The 17,281-nt window shown below is 42.8% G+C and overlaps 1 protein-coding gene across 9 annotated transcripts in view; it reads right to left on the bottom strand.

The window, feature by feature from the left end:
• The window catches only part of CRB2 (crumbs cell polarity complex component 2), a 37,622-nt gene that overhangs the window by 19,473 nt on the left and 868 nt on the right, over positions 1-17,281 (bottom strand). For 4 of the 9 annotated variants that reach the window (XM_068155769.1, XM_068155768.1, XM_068155766.1 and 1 more), the window contains exons 2-6: positions 8,560-9,261; positions 6,124-6,319; positions 5,474-5,613; positions 4,839-5,021; positions 3,807-3,920 (exon numbers count right to left, since the gene is read on the bottom strand). In XM_068155769.1, coding sequence (XP_068011870.1) covers positions 3,807-3,920; positions 4,839-5,021; positions 5,474-5,613; positions 6,124-6,319; positions 8,560-9,261 — 1,335 coding nt within the window. Of the gene's footprint in view, positions 1-3,806; positions 3,921-4,838; positions 5,022-5,473; positions 5,614-6,123; positions 6,320-8,559; positions 9,262-9,721; positions 9,924-17,281 lie in introns of those variants that run through there. The other 5 variants (XM_068155771.1, XM_068155774.1, XM_068155770.1 and 2 more) reach the window with 5 other exon arrangements.

Here is a 17,281-nt window from a genome sequence, read left to right on the forward strand (position 1 = left end):
GCCCTGGTTCAAATATGGGGCTGCAGAATCAAAACTCTTTTCCTTATTAGTAACCTTATAAAATTAGCTGCAGCAATCTCTTTTGCTCAGTGGTTCTTGGGTTATTTTGTAATTCCATGTTGTAAGAAGCCCAGAGAAGGTTCTTCATTCTGTGCAGAAATGTTGTGTGGGAGCTTCTCCACAAATTTGGAGTCTCTCTTAGTACCAATGTCAGGTCCAAGCAAACAAAAACTCCCCCATGTCAGAGTCTGGAATCCACGTTAGCTGTATCACTTTAAGATATTAAAAGAAAACATTCCAGCAACTCCTGTAGCTATTTTACTTTCTTCATTTCACTCAATCCAAACATGTCAGTCAGTTTTACAGATATTTTAAGCAGGAGGAATATGGTGTTTCTTTGGAGTCAAAAATTGTGTCACCTCTGGGCCCTATGCACACACAGACCTATCCTAGCCCTGATTTTAAATAACACCTGTATTTGCTAGTGTGACCCTTCTGTTGTTGTTCAAGAGAAAACAAATGGGCAGCTTGTGTCCATTCAAGCTGCTGCTGCAACAATAAAGAGTAACAGTTGTGAGGACTGAAAAAACATTAAATCCCTCTAGAAGGGCCATGCAATGTGGAAGGGAAAATGGAAGGGAAGCAGAGAGGGGCTTACAAGTGTCCCCTAGCTTGCTTCAGCAACAGTCCTCTAATCTCTTTACTAGCTTAACCTGTTAGCTACTCTTCCTGCAGAGGCTGCATATCTAAACCAAATCTGACATCAAGAAATACTTGCACAAAAAATTTTCAACCTGTCCACAGGTGGTCAGAAGGAAGAGGCATCTCTCATTTACTTCACAATCCACAACCCAGGAAATTGAGTTGATTTGATCCAGCCCAGCATGATAACAGAGTTCTCATTTCTAGCTGGCTACACGAAGGTATCAGACTTCTTTCAGAACAACCGACAAAAACATTCCAGCTGAAGACGGGTCAATAAGCAGTCCAGTTACATTGAGACATATTCACAATCACAATCCCTCCCACACTTACCATCACCTTCTGATTTCTCACCAGGGTAGCAGCATTCCTTGGCTACATACAAGAAAAGCTCAGAATTTTCCATGACCACAAGGTACCACTGCCAAGGGGTGTCTGCAGTTGAAGTGATCGTGCTCTTCCCCTCACTTCCAGGCTGACCAGTGCCACAGCACTGTGGTTTAGGAAGCTGCCTTTCTAAAGGCAACTTTAAAAGGAGGGGAAATATGAGAGGAAGCACTCATGCCATTTAAAAGTCTTTAAAGAATGAAAGAGTTGAATGCCACTTAACCAATTGCATTCTGGCAGGTTAAAAATCAGGTCCCATTCCAAATTAAGGTACCTGTCTTTTTCATGTCCTAGCATAAACTATTGCCTAGTATATACATGATCAAGAGAAACCATTTCTATGAATAATTAATTAATTGTGGAGTTTTTTCCCAAACCCCAGAATTTTCCTAATATGCTTTTTCCTCTAGATCATTTCCAAGACCATGCAAGATTCATTCTCCTCCTTACTTCATTCAGCACCCAAGCAATCTTTTGATTCTTACTTCCTACATCCTCTCAGGGTACATCCTCTACTAAAGCACAAAGTAACACACTGAATAGATTCTTCAGGACCCATCCTGTAGGTATCTCAGGAATGAGGCACTGCTTTTGCAACAGATATGTTTCAGAGAGTGCTGTTTCTTCTCCCTGCACTGCTGTAGCCCAAGACAACAGCACTGAGGCACTTCATTTGCAAGGACAGAATTTCTCCTGACTCACATTGTTATTCCAACACTCCCAAATTCCTAAGACTGAAGAAAATAAAACCTCCAGAAAGAAGCCAGCCACCCCAGCGGCTACGACTTCATCAGAGTAGCAAGTTCACTTTAATCAGCAGAGGCAGCTTAAACCCAAGTTCATGGCAGATCTAAGCTGCCACAGAAATGTGTTTTGAACAGAAACATTATGGGAAGCTTCACAAAGTTGTTCTGTGATCCTAATATGAAGTAATAAGCTGTTTACCCAGCATGACTGTACTGGGATTAATTGACAAAGGAGGGGAGATTAATTGCTATTATTTCCCTGTCAGCTTCACTCCTCCACACGCACTCACTGATCTCACAGACTGCTCCCAGCCTTTCACTGTGTTAACGTGTCAGAACTACCTCAGCTGAGACAGTCCTTTACCAAAAGCTATATCCAGAAGAGCAACCTGCTTTAATCCCCTTCAAGTACTAATGAACCCAAATTTGATGCAACAGAATGAACTCTAGCACTCCTTTGCCCATCATCCTGTGTTTCTGTCAGCTTTTCTGCCCATGAGCGTACTAAGATTTGGAAAGGATTACACAGATCTGCAGTTTGGTGAGGCACAATGGAATTCTGAACCCTGTGAGGGTGCTGGGGCACTGAAGGATGAAAAGGGAACAGGGCACATATATGTGTGGGAATTCTGACAGCTAGGATAAACTTCAAACTCTTTGGACAAGATCTTGCCTCACAAATACAGCACTGTAACTGCTCAAGGAAACAGTGATAAAGAGCTTAGATAAAAGCCTGTTTTCAAACATCTCATCTACAAAAGCAATTTTTTCTTGGCCTAGCCTAAATTAGGAATCTAAAACAAACATGACAGGCCAGAGAGCCCCACAAAGGCTTCAGCCCAGTTCCAGAAGGTGTTAACTAGGAGCTGATTTGGCATTTGGGAAATGAAAGCACCTGTATAATGAGTATGTCTTCCCAGAAAAGGGCTGGGCAGAATTACACCAACATACCTCAACCACAATGACCACAGAAAGTAAAAGGAAAACTTTCCCATGCAATAAAGGCCTAAGACAGTCTCTGGAATGCTGCTACTTGCTGTTGCATGAAGTTAAAGCGAGAAGGTTTTCTTCTGCCTTCAAGTTTTTCTTTTTTCCCCACGAGATGGCAGCCTAGTAACACCGCGAAAGGTTACATCCACCGCTGAGATACACAAAGACTCTGCTGGGGACCACCTTTCTTACAAACTGTTACCCGATGTTAAATTCCCCACAACAGAGAGTACCTATGGAATTTACAGATGCAGAAGGCCGAAAGCGAATACTTTGAACTAAGATGAGGTTTAGTGCCAGCTAGCAGTGTACCTTCCCTAAAGAGATGACGCACAACATGCACTGTTCCCTAATTTCTCAGCTAGAAAACAGATTCACAAGGGTCAAGCAGGGCATTTTTGCAAGAATCCAGACTCTCCATTCCCCTGTAAACAGAGAAGGCTTCATTTGCTCACATCACAAAGACCTGTTGACCTTCTAACACAGCAGATTACTGCCTTCAGCCAAAAACCACTGGCTCTTATCATCCAGGGGTTTTAGGGAATGGGGGTGTTTCACAGATGGTTTAGGTGCTGGTGATCCAATCTGCTACAGTCAGTAGCTTCTGACTGAGGGCTGGTTTTGTTCACCTTTGTAGTACATATATTAAAAAAAACATTTCTCCCAGTGAGCTTTCACTCCAGGATACAGATCCCCTAAGATATTTGGATCTCAGGGTCTTCTACATACTTGATCTTACATCTCAATACCTAGGTTCATAGCCTACCAACTTACGTGACCAAAACCACATCACTTTCCTGTGGAATTTCAGTCCTGAACTGCAGACACCCCACTGCACCACTACCATGCTCCTCAGTTCATCTCAGTCCTGATCAGCAGCCTGGGCTACCAGCACTGGAATCCAATTCTGCAGCCAGGCAGCAGCTGAGCACCAGTTAACCAGAAGGAGCAATTCCAGCCTCCCCCCTTCACCAGCATTACCTGAATAACCTGGCAGGCAACGACAAACGAAGCCGTTAGTAAGGTCCACGCAGAGCCCTCCATTCTGACACGGCTGGGACTCACACTCATCAATGTTAGTAAAGCAGGTCTCCCCTTTAAAGTGAAAACACAGACATCTGAAGTGCACATGTTCATCAGAGAAAGAATGAATGACAGCTGCATCCATAATTTTTTTTGCACTGTTTTTCTGTCATCTCAAAGTGCAGAAGAATTTCTGGAACCACAGCATGTATCTCAACCGCTCTGGCAATTAGGTAATGACACTGAAACGATTAGGGAAAATGAAGTGTGGAAAGGTCAAATGATTTTTCCAGTGTCATGAAAGGAAGCAGTGGCAGGATGAGAACTTCTGAACCATTCCCTTCTGTGCAGTAGTGGACCAAACTCTCATTTCTCACTCAGGAAAGCGTAATGTAGTACTGTTTAGCTTCTTGCACCAGGGAATTTCCCCAGCCGTTAAATCCAGCCTTTTATACATATCCGTAAAGCAGAGCAAGAGTGATGATGCAGTTGAACATCCACAGAGCTTACAGCTCCAAGACAGCAAGAACCCCCCTCCTTCCCACCCATTCTGATTATACAGTTGCTGTCATGACAGCAGTTTCATCAGGGAAACACCTAGAGTAGTTATCTGTGACTCCAGGGAATTAGTTTCCCCTGATGAGGAGCCTCTCAGATCCCCTGTAGGGATGAATCCTGCCATATGCACAAAAGACTGACAAAGAGAAACCATCTTGGCATCTGCATAGCCAGAGGGCACACATCAAAGCACTTGGAAAGTGCAGAGGCTGTTGCCACAGCCTTCAGACAGGCTTGCTGGACAGGGAATGACATACTGCTGCCTGCAACAAAGTCATTCGGTGTATGAACGTTGCTGAAGCATCAGGCTGCTGCTCCCTCTGAAGAAGCAGCCTCTAAGTGATTTTGGTTGCACAGATAAGCTTCCTATCTCCTCAAACCATGCAGCAGCTATCAGGTACAAGCAGGATGAACATTTACTGCATAGCTCACCTGCAAATCCTGGCTGGCATGAACAGAGGAAACCAGCTGCTTGGCTATAGCTGAAATTACTGGGGAAGTCAGGTAGTGTTCCATAATAGGCTTGGTTGGAGCGCTGAAAGCAAACACCTCCATTGTGACAGGGATCTGCTGCACACTCATCCACATCCTCTTCACAGTGCTGCCCTCTGTAACCTGTCAGAAGACATCACACACATCACTGGAACTAGTCTCCCAAATACTGTGGCTGCCCATAAGGAGAGGATAAGATCCAGAAGATACTGCAACTCATCTAGAAGGGAATCCCAAGGTCTGCCACTTTTTCCACTATGTCAAAATTAGGAGCCAAATAATCAGTTAGCAGGAAAGTACCATCTCATGATAGAAAAACACATGATGGGAAAAGGTAGGAAAAAGAAAACCAATTTTATGGCTGAGAATCAAGGTGCATTTCCCAGCAGTGAAGTCAAATGAGTCTCAGGATGGCTTGTGAATGGCAGCATCAGAATTTCAGACAATGAAAATGGTGACACTGGACTAGGCAGTATAATCATTAATTCTTTCCTTCTTGAACACAACAATTTAGCATGTGCTTTCCCTTGCTGTATGCCTACATGTCAGCATAGCAAAACAGGTATCTAACCTACCTGGCCAGCAGGCACAGCTGTAGTTTTTGATCCCCTCCACACATGTGGCATTGTTCAGACAGGGTTCAGAGGCACACTCCAGGATATCCAGCTCACAGTGGTCCCCCTCAAAGCCTGTGTCCCTGCAGTCACAATGGTAGCTGTGGGGCAGCAAAACAGAGCAAACTCCTAATCTGAGGCACAAAGCTGAGTACCAGGAAAGAGCAAACAGAACTAAGACATCAAGCCTCAATCATTTGGAGGGCAGAAGAAAAAGACAGTTCCAGCTGCACAAACAGGCCACACTGATAACAGAGCAGACAACCCTCAGCAGCCTCTGAGTTCACACCTTACCTGTGAAAAGGTAAATTCAGGTACACAGGTATGTTCTCAGCAGGTGCCTTTGCTGTTGGTGCACTGCAAATCACTTCCCTTTGTATCTGATATGGCAGCTGGAAGTGATAACAGGAATCTTTTGCTATCTTCCTTTATTCATCCTGGGAGCTGCACCGCTGGGAAGGGCATTCTCACTGCCATAAATCACTCAGTTACTGCCACTGGGACCATTGGAATGTACATTTAAGGAAATCCAATCCCTCCCACAGAGGGAATTTCACAGGTTACACCACATATATTAGTAGCTAATTGCTCAAACAAGGCTGATTTCTCACCTGTTGATGAGGTCATGACATGTCCCATTGTGCTGGCACGGCTGGCTCACACATTCATCGATGTCCACCTCGCAGTGGATCCCTTGGTAACCCGGTGTGCAGGTGCAGGTGTAGAACCCAACATGATCATTGCACAAGGCCCCATTCTGGCATGGGTCTGAACCACATTCATCTATTTCAGCATCACAGTTCACACCTTTGTTACAAAACAAGAGAAATACCTGTGTTACAAATCCTTCAAAGTGTATCTGTGCTGCCTGGACTTCTGAGCTGCAATCACAAAAGCCACATTATCAACCAAAATTAACCAGCACAGTGATCCACTGTAATTTTACCACAAGAATATTGGGAGCTCATGAACAGCATGTAATTCTTACAAATTAGGATCTTTAAATTGTATTGCAAACAAAATTAATTTATCCAGACTTTTGGATTTTAGTCTTCAGTCAAAACTAGAAATAGTTTCCAGTATTGGGGAAGCTTTTGCCTCTTTCATTCAGGTTTTCTGAAGCAGCCAGTCAGTCAGCACATCACGAAGAACACCCATTTACTGAGCAAGCCAGGAAATCTTGATCTTGCATACAGTAATGAAAGCTGGTTTGGTTTGGGATCCTTTGAGGGCAGAGATGGACAGAGAAGAATCACACTGATAGTCAGTGTTACTTCAACTTTTATATATAATACAGTTCTTACAGTTTTAGTTAGATGTGGTACTCCTCACTTATGTGGCATTGCTGTTAATCAGACCCGGTTGCATTTTGGGTAGTGATCTCTACCTGTTTCTCCAAAACTTTGTTCCATGTTTAAATAATATTTGTAACTTGCTTTGAGATACCCAGGGAAAAAAACATTAAAGCAGTGCAAAAGGATAATTACAGTGACACTAGATATTAGTAAATAATTTGATTGTGAAATGCTGTTAAAAATTAGTGGTTACCTCCAATGCTACTGATCAAGAATAAACCCAAGTTGTGTATCTTTGGTCTGAAGTTTCAACTTTCCCTGACAGAATAGAAGACTTTTATGAACTATCTTGCAATACTCTGGATTGTCCATGGCCTGGCATCACCTCCAAACTTTACTCATTACAGTGGCACCTGCCAATCCATCTAATCTCCCCTTCTTGGCAAAGGCTCACCACATGGTGGACATGGCCATCCTAATCCCAACGGAATGTGGGCCCCCTAATCTGCTGATTCAAGCTCGTCATTACCCACACAAAACTTCCTTCACCCAAATTCCAGCTGTAAGCACCAGGAAACAACCAGGCCTTGCTAGCCAAATGTGCTAGAACCTCTGCATAAAGTACTAGATCATAGGACAAAGCCTCATATCTGACATAAGTATAACTTGGAGCACAAGCTCCTCCAGCTGCCTGGGTCATTCTATCACTTCTTTGGCAGGGGAATCCCATGATCCTGAATTAAATATTCAGCATTAAGATAAAAAAGTAACTGTTTTGCAAGGACACACTTATGCTTGACACTCCAAATCAGTAGTAAACTTATGGCCTACACAGAAATTCTATTTTTTCCTCCTTCATCTCTTCAATTTTATCAGAGTGAGTCAGCATCAAGGACTGCATTCCTGATGTTGCAACTTCTCCTCATTCCACTAGTAATGAGTAGCATTCCTTCACAGCAACCTAACTCTTTAAACACTTCAGTCTGTGACAACAAGGCACGCTGAGAGAGTTCATGTGCTAGGTGGTACCAGGCAGACGTGGGTGCAGTACAACTGCATTCCACTCTGATAAGCAGGGCTGGAGAAAGAAAAAACCCCCCACTGCCTCCCTCACAGATAACTCACAGGTGTAGATTACTCTCCGTGTTACCATTAGTAGAGATGCCCAAAACAGAGATACTTATGTAAGATGTCAAAAAATAATTTGCTAGGCTTGAAAGAATTGGAAAAGAAATCTGCAAATAAAAGCCACTCTGTTCTGAGAAGTCTGCTTCCCTCAGCAAAATCCTGCAGGGCAAGGCAAAGAACTACAGGCCAGACAGGCAGAGGTAAGTTATACCTGAAAACACTAAGTATCCATGTTCTGATAATAAATCTCTTTTCTTGTATACCTCCTCTAATTTCGTACTGAGAGCTAATCACATCTACTTTGTATCTAGTACTTAAGTCTCAGTCCATCCACTTCCACTCTTAGATCCATGTCTCTCAACATCCACAACCACCTATGGAAATCAAAGCCTCAGCTACTGCCTGGATGCTGCAACAACAAACCCTGCACCACTATTCACATGCAGTCCTGAATACTCCTCAAGTATAAGTTGTGCAACAGAGATTTCGTCTCACAGCTGTAAAACAGCTTCTTAGTGCAGCTACTAACTCTGTAACACACGGTAGCAGCAGGCAAATTGTGGGAGTGCAGGAACAGCGAGACATAACCCAACCGCCCGGCTAGTACATGAGCATGAAAGGTACCTGTGTAGCCGGGGACGCACTGGCACACATAGTGATCCATCTCATTCAGGCAGGTGCCATTGTTTCTACAGGGCCGGGACGCACACTCGTTGATGTCTATTTCACAGTTGTATCCTTGGAACCCCGGCACACAGAAACAGCTATACTCATCCACCCTGTCGCGGCAGATGGCTCCATTCTGGCAGGGGTTCGAGGCGCACTCATCAATGTTGTCTCTGCAGTTGGCCCCGGTGAAGCCAGGCTGGCAGATGCAGGAATAGTCCCCAGGACCCTCGACACATGTCCCGTTATTTAGGCAGGGGTGACTAGAGCACACAGAACTTTCTGTTTGGCAGCCTTCTCCATTCAGTCCTGTTTGGCATTTACAGGTGTATCCATTTACACTATCTACACATTCAAAACGAGGATCTTTACAAGGGTTGCTCTCACACTCATTAATATTAATGTTACAATCAATACCTGTGAAGCCAGGCATACAGATGCATTCATATTCCAGGAGTCCTGGAGTTGCGTTGCAAATCCTAGGGGCAAGACACTTGGGTTTAACACATGCGTCATAGAGGAGTTCACAGTTTATGCCCATGTAGGCTACAGGTTCCGAGGGGCAAGTGCACTCATAACCCACTTCCAAATCTTTACAGCTCCCACCATTTTGACATGGGGATGAGGAACAGCTGCTATTATTGTCAGAATATGAAGTTCCTGTTGAGAAAAGAGACTTTCTGTTAGTCAGCATTCATAACCTTAAAGAAGAAAGTTCTGCTGATCACCACATAAAAATCAGAGGTTACCCACCTAAATTTCTGGCCATAGAGCAGAGGTAAAGCTCACAAACTAGCTAATGGTATCATAGAAATAGCTACTGTTTCTGGTGAAACAGGCCTGACTTTGCCTAGCATTGGGAATCAAGCAACCACTAGCATTTCACATCGGGTTTACATGAAGCTCTTTGCTCTTTTTGCTGCCTCCTGCATGTAACTGCGGGCCTCTGAGAAACTCCACAACACTGCAGGTGGAGAGCAGGCAGTTCCTCTTACACTACCCACAGCTCACTTGCTTAGCTCTCATTGCGCTACTGCTAGTCAAGAAACGTTTTAATGTGCCATGCTCCATGCTAAGGATATGCCAGGATCACACACCACAGCATCACTTCTCAGCTGACCTTACACATTCTTTCATTCATGCCATCATTATCCCAGTCCATATTTGGTCATGTTTGCCTTGTTCTGGTGCACCTTCCACACACCCAGTAGTTAATCTGTGTCAATGGTTTTCTGTCAACTCACTGCTCCATCAGCTCCTCAGTCTCTTTGTACCTGAAGGTGGAGGCATCAACTTCACAGCCTGAAAGGGACTTATAGGAGATTTCCATTTACAAAAGCCTTCTTCTGCCCTGACCTCCCCCCAAATTTATCTCACCAAAAGACTCTAGTGTTTCTAAGTCTTCTTTTAAGAGGCAGAGTTGATGGGGGAGGGGGCTCAGGGATTTAGACAGCACTTTCTCTTCCCAGCATCATCTCTACACCCACCCCTCCCTTCCACTCTCATGTGATGCTGGGGAGAGCTGCTGAGCATTGCACTGTCCAGCAATCTCATTATTCTGCCATCAACCCTTTTATTCTCAGATTCCCAGTCAGGCAGAAAACAAGGATGACGGAATCTGCCTGGAATCTCTGCAGCAATTAAGAGTGGGAGCCCAGGAAACTATTTGCAAAAGAGCTTTACTAGGCAGGAGCTCTGAGCCTTTGTGCACTTAATGAATAACCAGTCCTGGCCTGCACTTTCCACAGGCCAGGACAGCCCAGCATATAAAGAGACCAAGTCCAGTGCACGTTCAGAATGACTTCTCTGATGCGCATCAGACTCCATCTGCAAAGTAATTCACATTCCAACAGAATCACCAAGCACTGCTAGGTGCCAAAGCCATTTCAAAGGCTACATGTAAAGTTCTCCAGTTCCACGACAAGTAGTTTAAAACGCTTCTTGCAAATAAAGATAAGCATCAAATCCCTTTGCTATCCCAAGTCTTTTCCAATGTTCTTTCACAACAGACACAACTTTTTGTACTTCCTCTATTGTGGCTCATCATCTGACTGCAATGCTCAATAATCTCTATTAGTCATTAATGCCTGTGCATTACAAAAAGATTTGGTGACAAATCTATGGCCCCACAGTCACACACAACTTGCAGGCACAAAGGGTTTGAACCACTGCCAGACATCAAGTCAAGCAGACACAAAGCTTTCACTAAAAAGTCAAAAGGCCATGTTGGCTTACCAAGGAACAGCAGTATGGTAATTGGGAGAACTTCAATCTCCTCTAAACTCACTATGATCATGAACAACAGCAGTGATTAACGTGCACTCATAATCTGTGGTAACTAGTTACAAACAGGCCTACCTGGAGAAAAGCTGTCTTTCTGCACTGTTACTGTATCAGTTCCAGCTACTTTCTATGACCAAAGATTACCTTAGTTATGTCTAGAATTGATGACTTCAGTAGAACTTATTTTGGAGGAAAATGTTTTTGGAACAAACATCCTGAAATAACACATCATGCTCATAAGCCATGCATGGAGCAGGCTGGGAAAACTGCAGAGTAAATCAGAAGAACTGAAACAATATCTAAATAACTTCAAAATTATTCTGTATACTGCAGCTTGCAGAAAATTACCCAAGTGTGTGCCCTACTCAGTAGAGGTTGCAGACTTATTAACAACACTAACTCCAAGACTATATCTTATACTCCCCTGTATACAGCATGCCTATAGTAACACTAGAATAGTTCCCAAGGACAAAACATGCCCCTGTGTAAACACAGTAAAACTGTAATATTCCTTCAGAGGTAGTGCTAAACTTCTGGGTAAATAATTCCACAGATGAGACATTAAGTCAAAACAGAATTCGTTTCAGAGTGATGTCAGAGAGGGGGATTTCGGCAGTGAGAAGTGAGCGCAACATTTGTGCATTCAGCTTCCTGGCAACGCCAGAGTCTGCAAGTGTTCAGTGTATACATGGGTACCTAAAACGTAGCCTACCACCAAGCTTTAGAAAGAACACACACTGATGGTTTTAGCTCTGGTCTTGTTATTTTCATCCATCAGTCCTAGGGCATACAATAATTCCTCTCCATTTCGGAATGGATTATTACTTGACTGTGAATAGCACATGAATATGCATCAAATGCTAATAACCATAATGTATACATTAACTCTTCCTGCTGCACAATATAGCAACCATGAAAACGTGTAATTCAGACTATGCTTTTTCATGGAGATGATGAAAATCAGGTTGAAGTAGTCATTGGATGACAAGGGCTTATAGCTTTCCACAAAAGTTGTTGTTGTTGATTAGCAATGACAGGATTTTTCCTTTACATCTCATGAGAAGTGATGCTTGTGAGTGAAAAAAACATTGAAAAATACATTGCAGTCATACTATCCTGGAATCCTACTCTGAAATGAAACTGGAGAAGACACAGGTGCTTTGAAGAATATGTTCCAGGCATTTAGGGGTGGATTAGGAGAAACTTCAAAGGCTAACAGAGTCCCATATAAAGTATTCAATGAGCTCGGTCACACAGGCCTGGTTTTTCAGTTTAAAGGCTTTCCCTGAAAGATGAGGTTCATGACTTTTAGTATCACTTTAAGGCAAACAAGCTGCATTACCAGGCTTTGTTTTAATAATTTGCTTTAATAATTTTATACCTTTATACCTTAAATGATCTTGTCAAAGGGCTTTTGAAGCAGCAATTAATCAGAAATTAATGAGATGCTGGGCAATTTGAGATCCCCCAGACAGTAGTTCACTGTCTCTCCCAGACAGGCCTGAGAAATCTCTTATTGCAGTAAAGACATGATACTGCTGCATGACACTGGCAGAGAAAGGTCTGAGAAATGATAAAGACAATGCAGGAGAAGGAGGTTCTCAAGGAGCTGTAGCAAAGTTTCTGTTCTTAAAAAACAAACTTTATCTGTTCTCCACAATCTAATATATATTGTGAAATCTCAGCCATAGTTTTCCCTGCAAAGTGAGGCTGCATTGAGGTAACTTCTCCCAGAGCCTCCCCTCTCCATCCTAACTTTATGCTAGCACTGCTGCCAGAAGGTTTTATTTGGCACCCAATGAGCTGCTAAGACAATGCACAGGACAAGGAGCTTCAATCATTTCCTTACGTCACTGTTTGTGAGATGCTATTTCAGCATTACTCACTGGCTGCTATTCTTTGGTTTTGCTTTTCACGATTTTTCAGCCTTGGGAAACTGTGACAGAGGATAGATGGCCTCAAGCTGAAGATACACTTGACCTCATGGAAGATGCTCAGAGCTTCACTGATAACAACCTTAGAGGTGCTTTTAATGGTCACTTAAAATTCCAACAGGGAAGTGGCAGCAATGGGGCTATCAGCACAGAGACTACCCTGTTTCCTTCATAGTGAAGGACAATTTTGACAATTGATTATTATATTTTTAAAAGTTTTATTTAATGTTATTTAAATTGAATAATATAAGGTCATAGAGGATGTGAGATTTGTCACTTCTATGCAGACAAATTATGGGAACATTACTAATTATGAGAATTCACTAGTGTGAAGGATCCCCAGAGAAGAAAAGAGTTTACACACTGCATCTCCTAGCACAGCACTTCTGGTTTCTCTTAAGAAAGTTGCAGTGGGCAGAACTCTGGCATATCCTCCTCTTGTTTTAGTGACATACTTGGGGAAAATCCTGCTTCACACTTACAAGCATTTATTTTTGCTTCCATAATTATGACCAAATCAGGACGCACTAAGTTCCTTTTGTGCTCGGATTTGTTATTGAGCTCCTGGATTTCCACACGGTTCTAAATCTTGCTCCCTATGACTAGCATCTTTTACAAAAAGGCACTGCAGGCTTGCAGAGAAGATGCTTTCTTCATGTGTATCTCACCTGCCCTAACCACTACAACTGGAAAAAATAAAATAAAATTCCCAAGTGAGAGGTGAGAACAGGCTTCCCAGCACTAGCTTCCACCCACAGTAATAACTGAGCCAGAGGAATCATCAAGTGCTAAAGCATGAATGCTCCAAACCCCAGGCTATGCCTCTGCTGATCACCCCAGCACACTTCTCACTAGAGAAAGATACTGAGGCAATAAAGGGAACCTCCCTCACCTCAAGTATTAGAGCAACACAACTACTAAATAAACTCTGAATAAAGGAATGGACAGAGTTAGGTCTCCTTGACAACAGGAAGGCATGTGCTTATATTAGTAAATCCCTGCTGACCTCTGCTGATCTTTCCCTATCCTGGTCAGTGTAAAGGATTAGTGAAAGGGTATGCACAGTGGCCTGTTCCCAGGATCCACACATCACAAAGACTGGACAAGCCTGAAAAGGGGCTTTCATGTTCACTCTCTTCCCCACCCTTGCTATCCCTGGAGGGATGGAATAACTGATATGGGAGGTAATGGCGAGGGGGAGGAGGGGGGAGAAATAAAATCCATCTTCAGGAAATAACTTCAGTATATTCATTCAAGGAGTGTACATAGCCTTTTTAGATGACTTTACACATCCTAGAGCTTTAGAAGGCCTATTTCCTTCTTGACACAGAGATTAAAACCTTTCTTCCCAGACTGGAGCAAAGCACCTGCTTCCAGTAACACTAGCATCAGAAAACAAGGCCCTGAAATTCTCTGAGACTACTGATAAGCTCATAACATGCCAATAATAGGCACTGATTTTTCACCTAGTCTAAAATATGCCATAACATGTAATTCCTTATCCTGTTTAATACAGCAATGGGTATCTTCTGACAGCTGATTTAAGAGTAGGTTTTCTACTCAACACCAGAAAATGGGATGTGGGTATAGGAAACTTTCCAAAATACCAACATTTGATCACAACAACTAAGCCTCTGAGCCACAGCAGCTTACCACCTCTGCCAACCATCACAAGAAGCTCTGTTGAAGAGTTTGCTCCCACTTACCAGCTGCTCCCTCTCCTCTCAACTTCCCATTACCTTTTAATTTCCTGGTTATGCTCAAGTGACACCACCACTAGGATCAGGTATATTCAGTACCCCTCAAGATCCCGGTGCCCAGAGTCAAGTTCTTCCTCTCCACTTTCCCACAGCAACTAATTATTTTATTTAATTGTCGTGCTAGTAGTATAAAAGGGAGAAGTGACCCTTCAATGAAAACACAGCTGAGATACTATCTGCTGGCTGAACCTAAACATTGTCATCTCTGGTTATCAGCTTATCAGACATGACAATGTCTGTGAAGCAAGACATGACACTAGGACAAAACAACCCTCAAAACAAAGATTAGATAACCAAAAAGCAATGCTGGCAATCAGCAAATAGTACCTTTAAGACAATACTGAATAAATAATGCCTCCAGCACCTTTCAAAAGAGTCACATTAAAAGGAGCTGTACTGTTCATGGATGTATCCAAGTCAACTACCAGTTTGGATACTAATTTAGAAACCTTTAATAAAGTCCCTGCACATAGTTCAGATGGCAGCTTTTCCTGTTCAGACTGATATTGTGCCTTCATCACTTCCCAGACTATCTCTGACATTCTTTTTCTTTGTTATTGGAGACCAACAAGTTCCAGTTCCACATTTATAGTGAATTTATAAAGATTTAGACCACTAGACTTTCACTAAGACAGGCATAAGAAGATCTGGCTCATTTCCCCTTGTGAAACAGGGTATTTACCACCTGAAAGAAGCAGAATACATATTCCTGGCTCTCTCCCACCCAGCTTGCCTGGTGAATTGCTGAACGGTGCCAAACAGTGGGCAGCAATCCATAGGGCTGAGCAGTGCCAATAGTATGGCCAGAGGCATTAACACCATTAATCAGAACCATTACTTCAGGGAATTAAACTTGCTCTTAACACAGAACAAGGAGCCAGCTAACTTGTTTTCACTATCTGTTCACTGTTTTAATGCAGATTTGCAGATGTAGCTCCTATTATTATGCTTCTAGAACTTGAAGAAAGACAGGAGCTATAAATCTGTGTTTTATGATAGTATTGCATATATTGCCACCGTAACTCTTTGATCTTCTATGCTTATGACACTCCAGTATTCTCCCTTAATAAACACTCCTCCAAGCTGGCCTCCATGGTTTACACATTCTCTGATCTCTCAGCCATTTCCACAGATCAAACACTAAGACTGGGGGTTTCCTGTGTAGTCAGTTAACCAGATTGAGTCACAAGCTTTAATTTCCAATTCGTATTTAAACACACTGACAATCAACAAAACAGCTGAGGGGATTGTATTCCTTTGTTTCCGTCTTCTGAAGACAGAAAAATTTAAACTGTCTCTATGTCTGAGCTAATCTCAAGAGCTTGCAGATAGCAAACTGCCACAAAAAAAAGGTTTCCTTGCACATGTTCTCTCTCAATAGGTGTCCTAAGCATTCTGCAGGCCAAAGGTATGTCAATTACTGTGCTCAATGTTGGCTAGAGCTATGGGAACAAAAATGAACAGACACTCACTCTGTCCTCCAGAATATCCTTTAGAACACAACACTTTAAGCTGTGAGATACTGTGCTCATTACACAGGCAGCAGCAGCAAACTGGAGTCACAGGCAGAGTCTGTACCACTGTCCCTCTGGAATTTATTTTAAACAGCTGAAGATAGTGTGGACTGGGCTGCAGGGTGGCCTTATGGTTACAGCTTGCAACAGGCCATCTAAATAATCAGAATTTTCTCAGAAGTTCTGAAAAAAACCCAAACATATAGCCACTCTGCTTCATTGACATTTAGATTCAGCCAATTAGAAACTATGTAAAAAGTTATATGCTTCACAAGGGTAAGAAAATACATTTTCCTATGGCCTTAAAAGTCTATAAGTGCTACATAAGTAGTACCATTCACTAGTTAAAACCTGGCAGAATTCCCCTTACAACATAGGACCAGGTTGAAAGTCTGGAAACTACCTCTCTCCTTGAGCATTGCTGGCTACATGCAGATGTGCCATCCACCTGTACGCCAAAAGAAAACAGTCTCAGTAAATCACTGTTCCAGGAAAGAGCTTCACCCACGAGTGAAAAGCTATCGGTGCAATGGTCAAACGGCACAAATCCCCAGAAATATGCCAGCTCTCTGGCAGCTGCATACTGAGCAACGCCCTACAAGCAATGGGCCTTCCTTCTGCACAATACAAAGCCACCGTAATTGCTTCACACTCCAAACCAGTAGCTATGGTTACTAGGTACAAAAGACAATCCTGCTGCTTCCCTGCGGCAGAGGAATTCCAGGCACTTGGAATGAACACACCAAACAAAGAAGCTGGTTTAAAGAAAGGGAGGGGGGGGGGAGAGAGTTTTGATTTTTGCCTGATTTTAACTTTCATACTTATAGTGTGAAGTGACCAGAGCAAAGGAAACTTAGAGAGGCTTCAGAGGGGGGAAAAAAACCAAAACAAAACACCAAAACAACCCAAGACTGTTGGGGAATCAAAGGAAAAGCTGAAAACTTTCTCAAAGTCTCAAATAGTACATAAGCATCACTCACTACTGTGAGAAAATGCCAAACATAGCATTCAGCACCTATCTGCAGAGAAAAGGCACTTTTTGTTTTTACAGTATTCTCTGTATGTTCTCCATATTTTACCTTCACTTCTTCTTGTCACTGATCACTCCTGGCCAAGCTCATTAGAAACCAAACGGAACTTTTATGTACTGATGGCCAGTGTCCTCTGGCAGTGTCGAGGACAGGTTAAG

The sequence above is a fragment of the Melanerpes formicivorus genome, unplaced genomic scaffold (genome assembly GCF_026170545.1).
Source record: "Melanerpes formicivorus ecotype bairdi unplaced genomic scaffold, bMelFor1.0.p_v2 SCAF_33, whole genome shotgun sequence".
NCBI classification, from domain to species: Eukaryota; Metazoa; Chordata; class Aves; order Piciformes; family Picidae; genus Melanerpes; species Melanerpes formicivorus.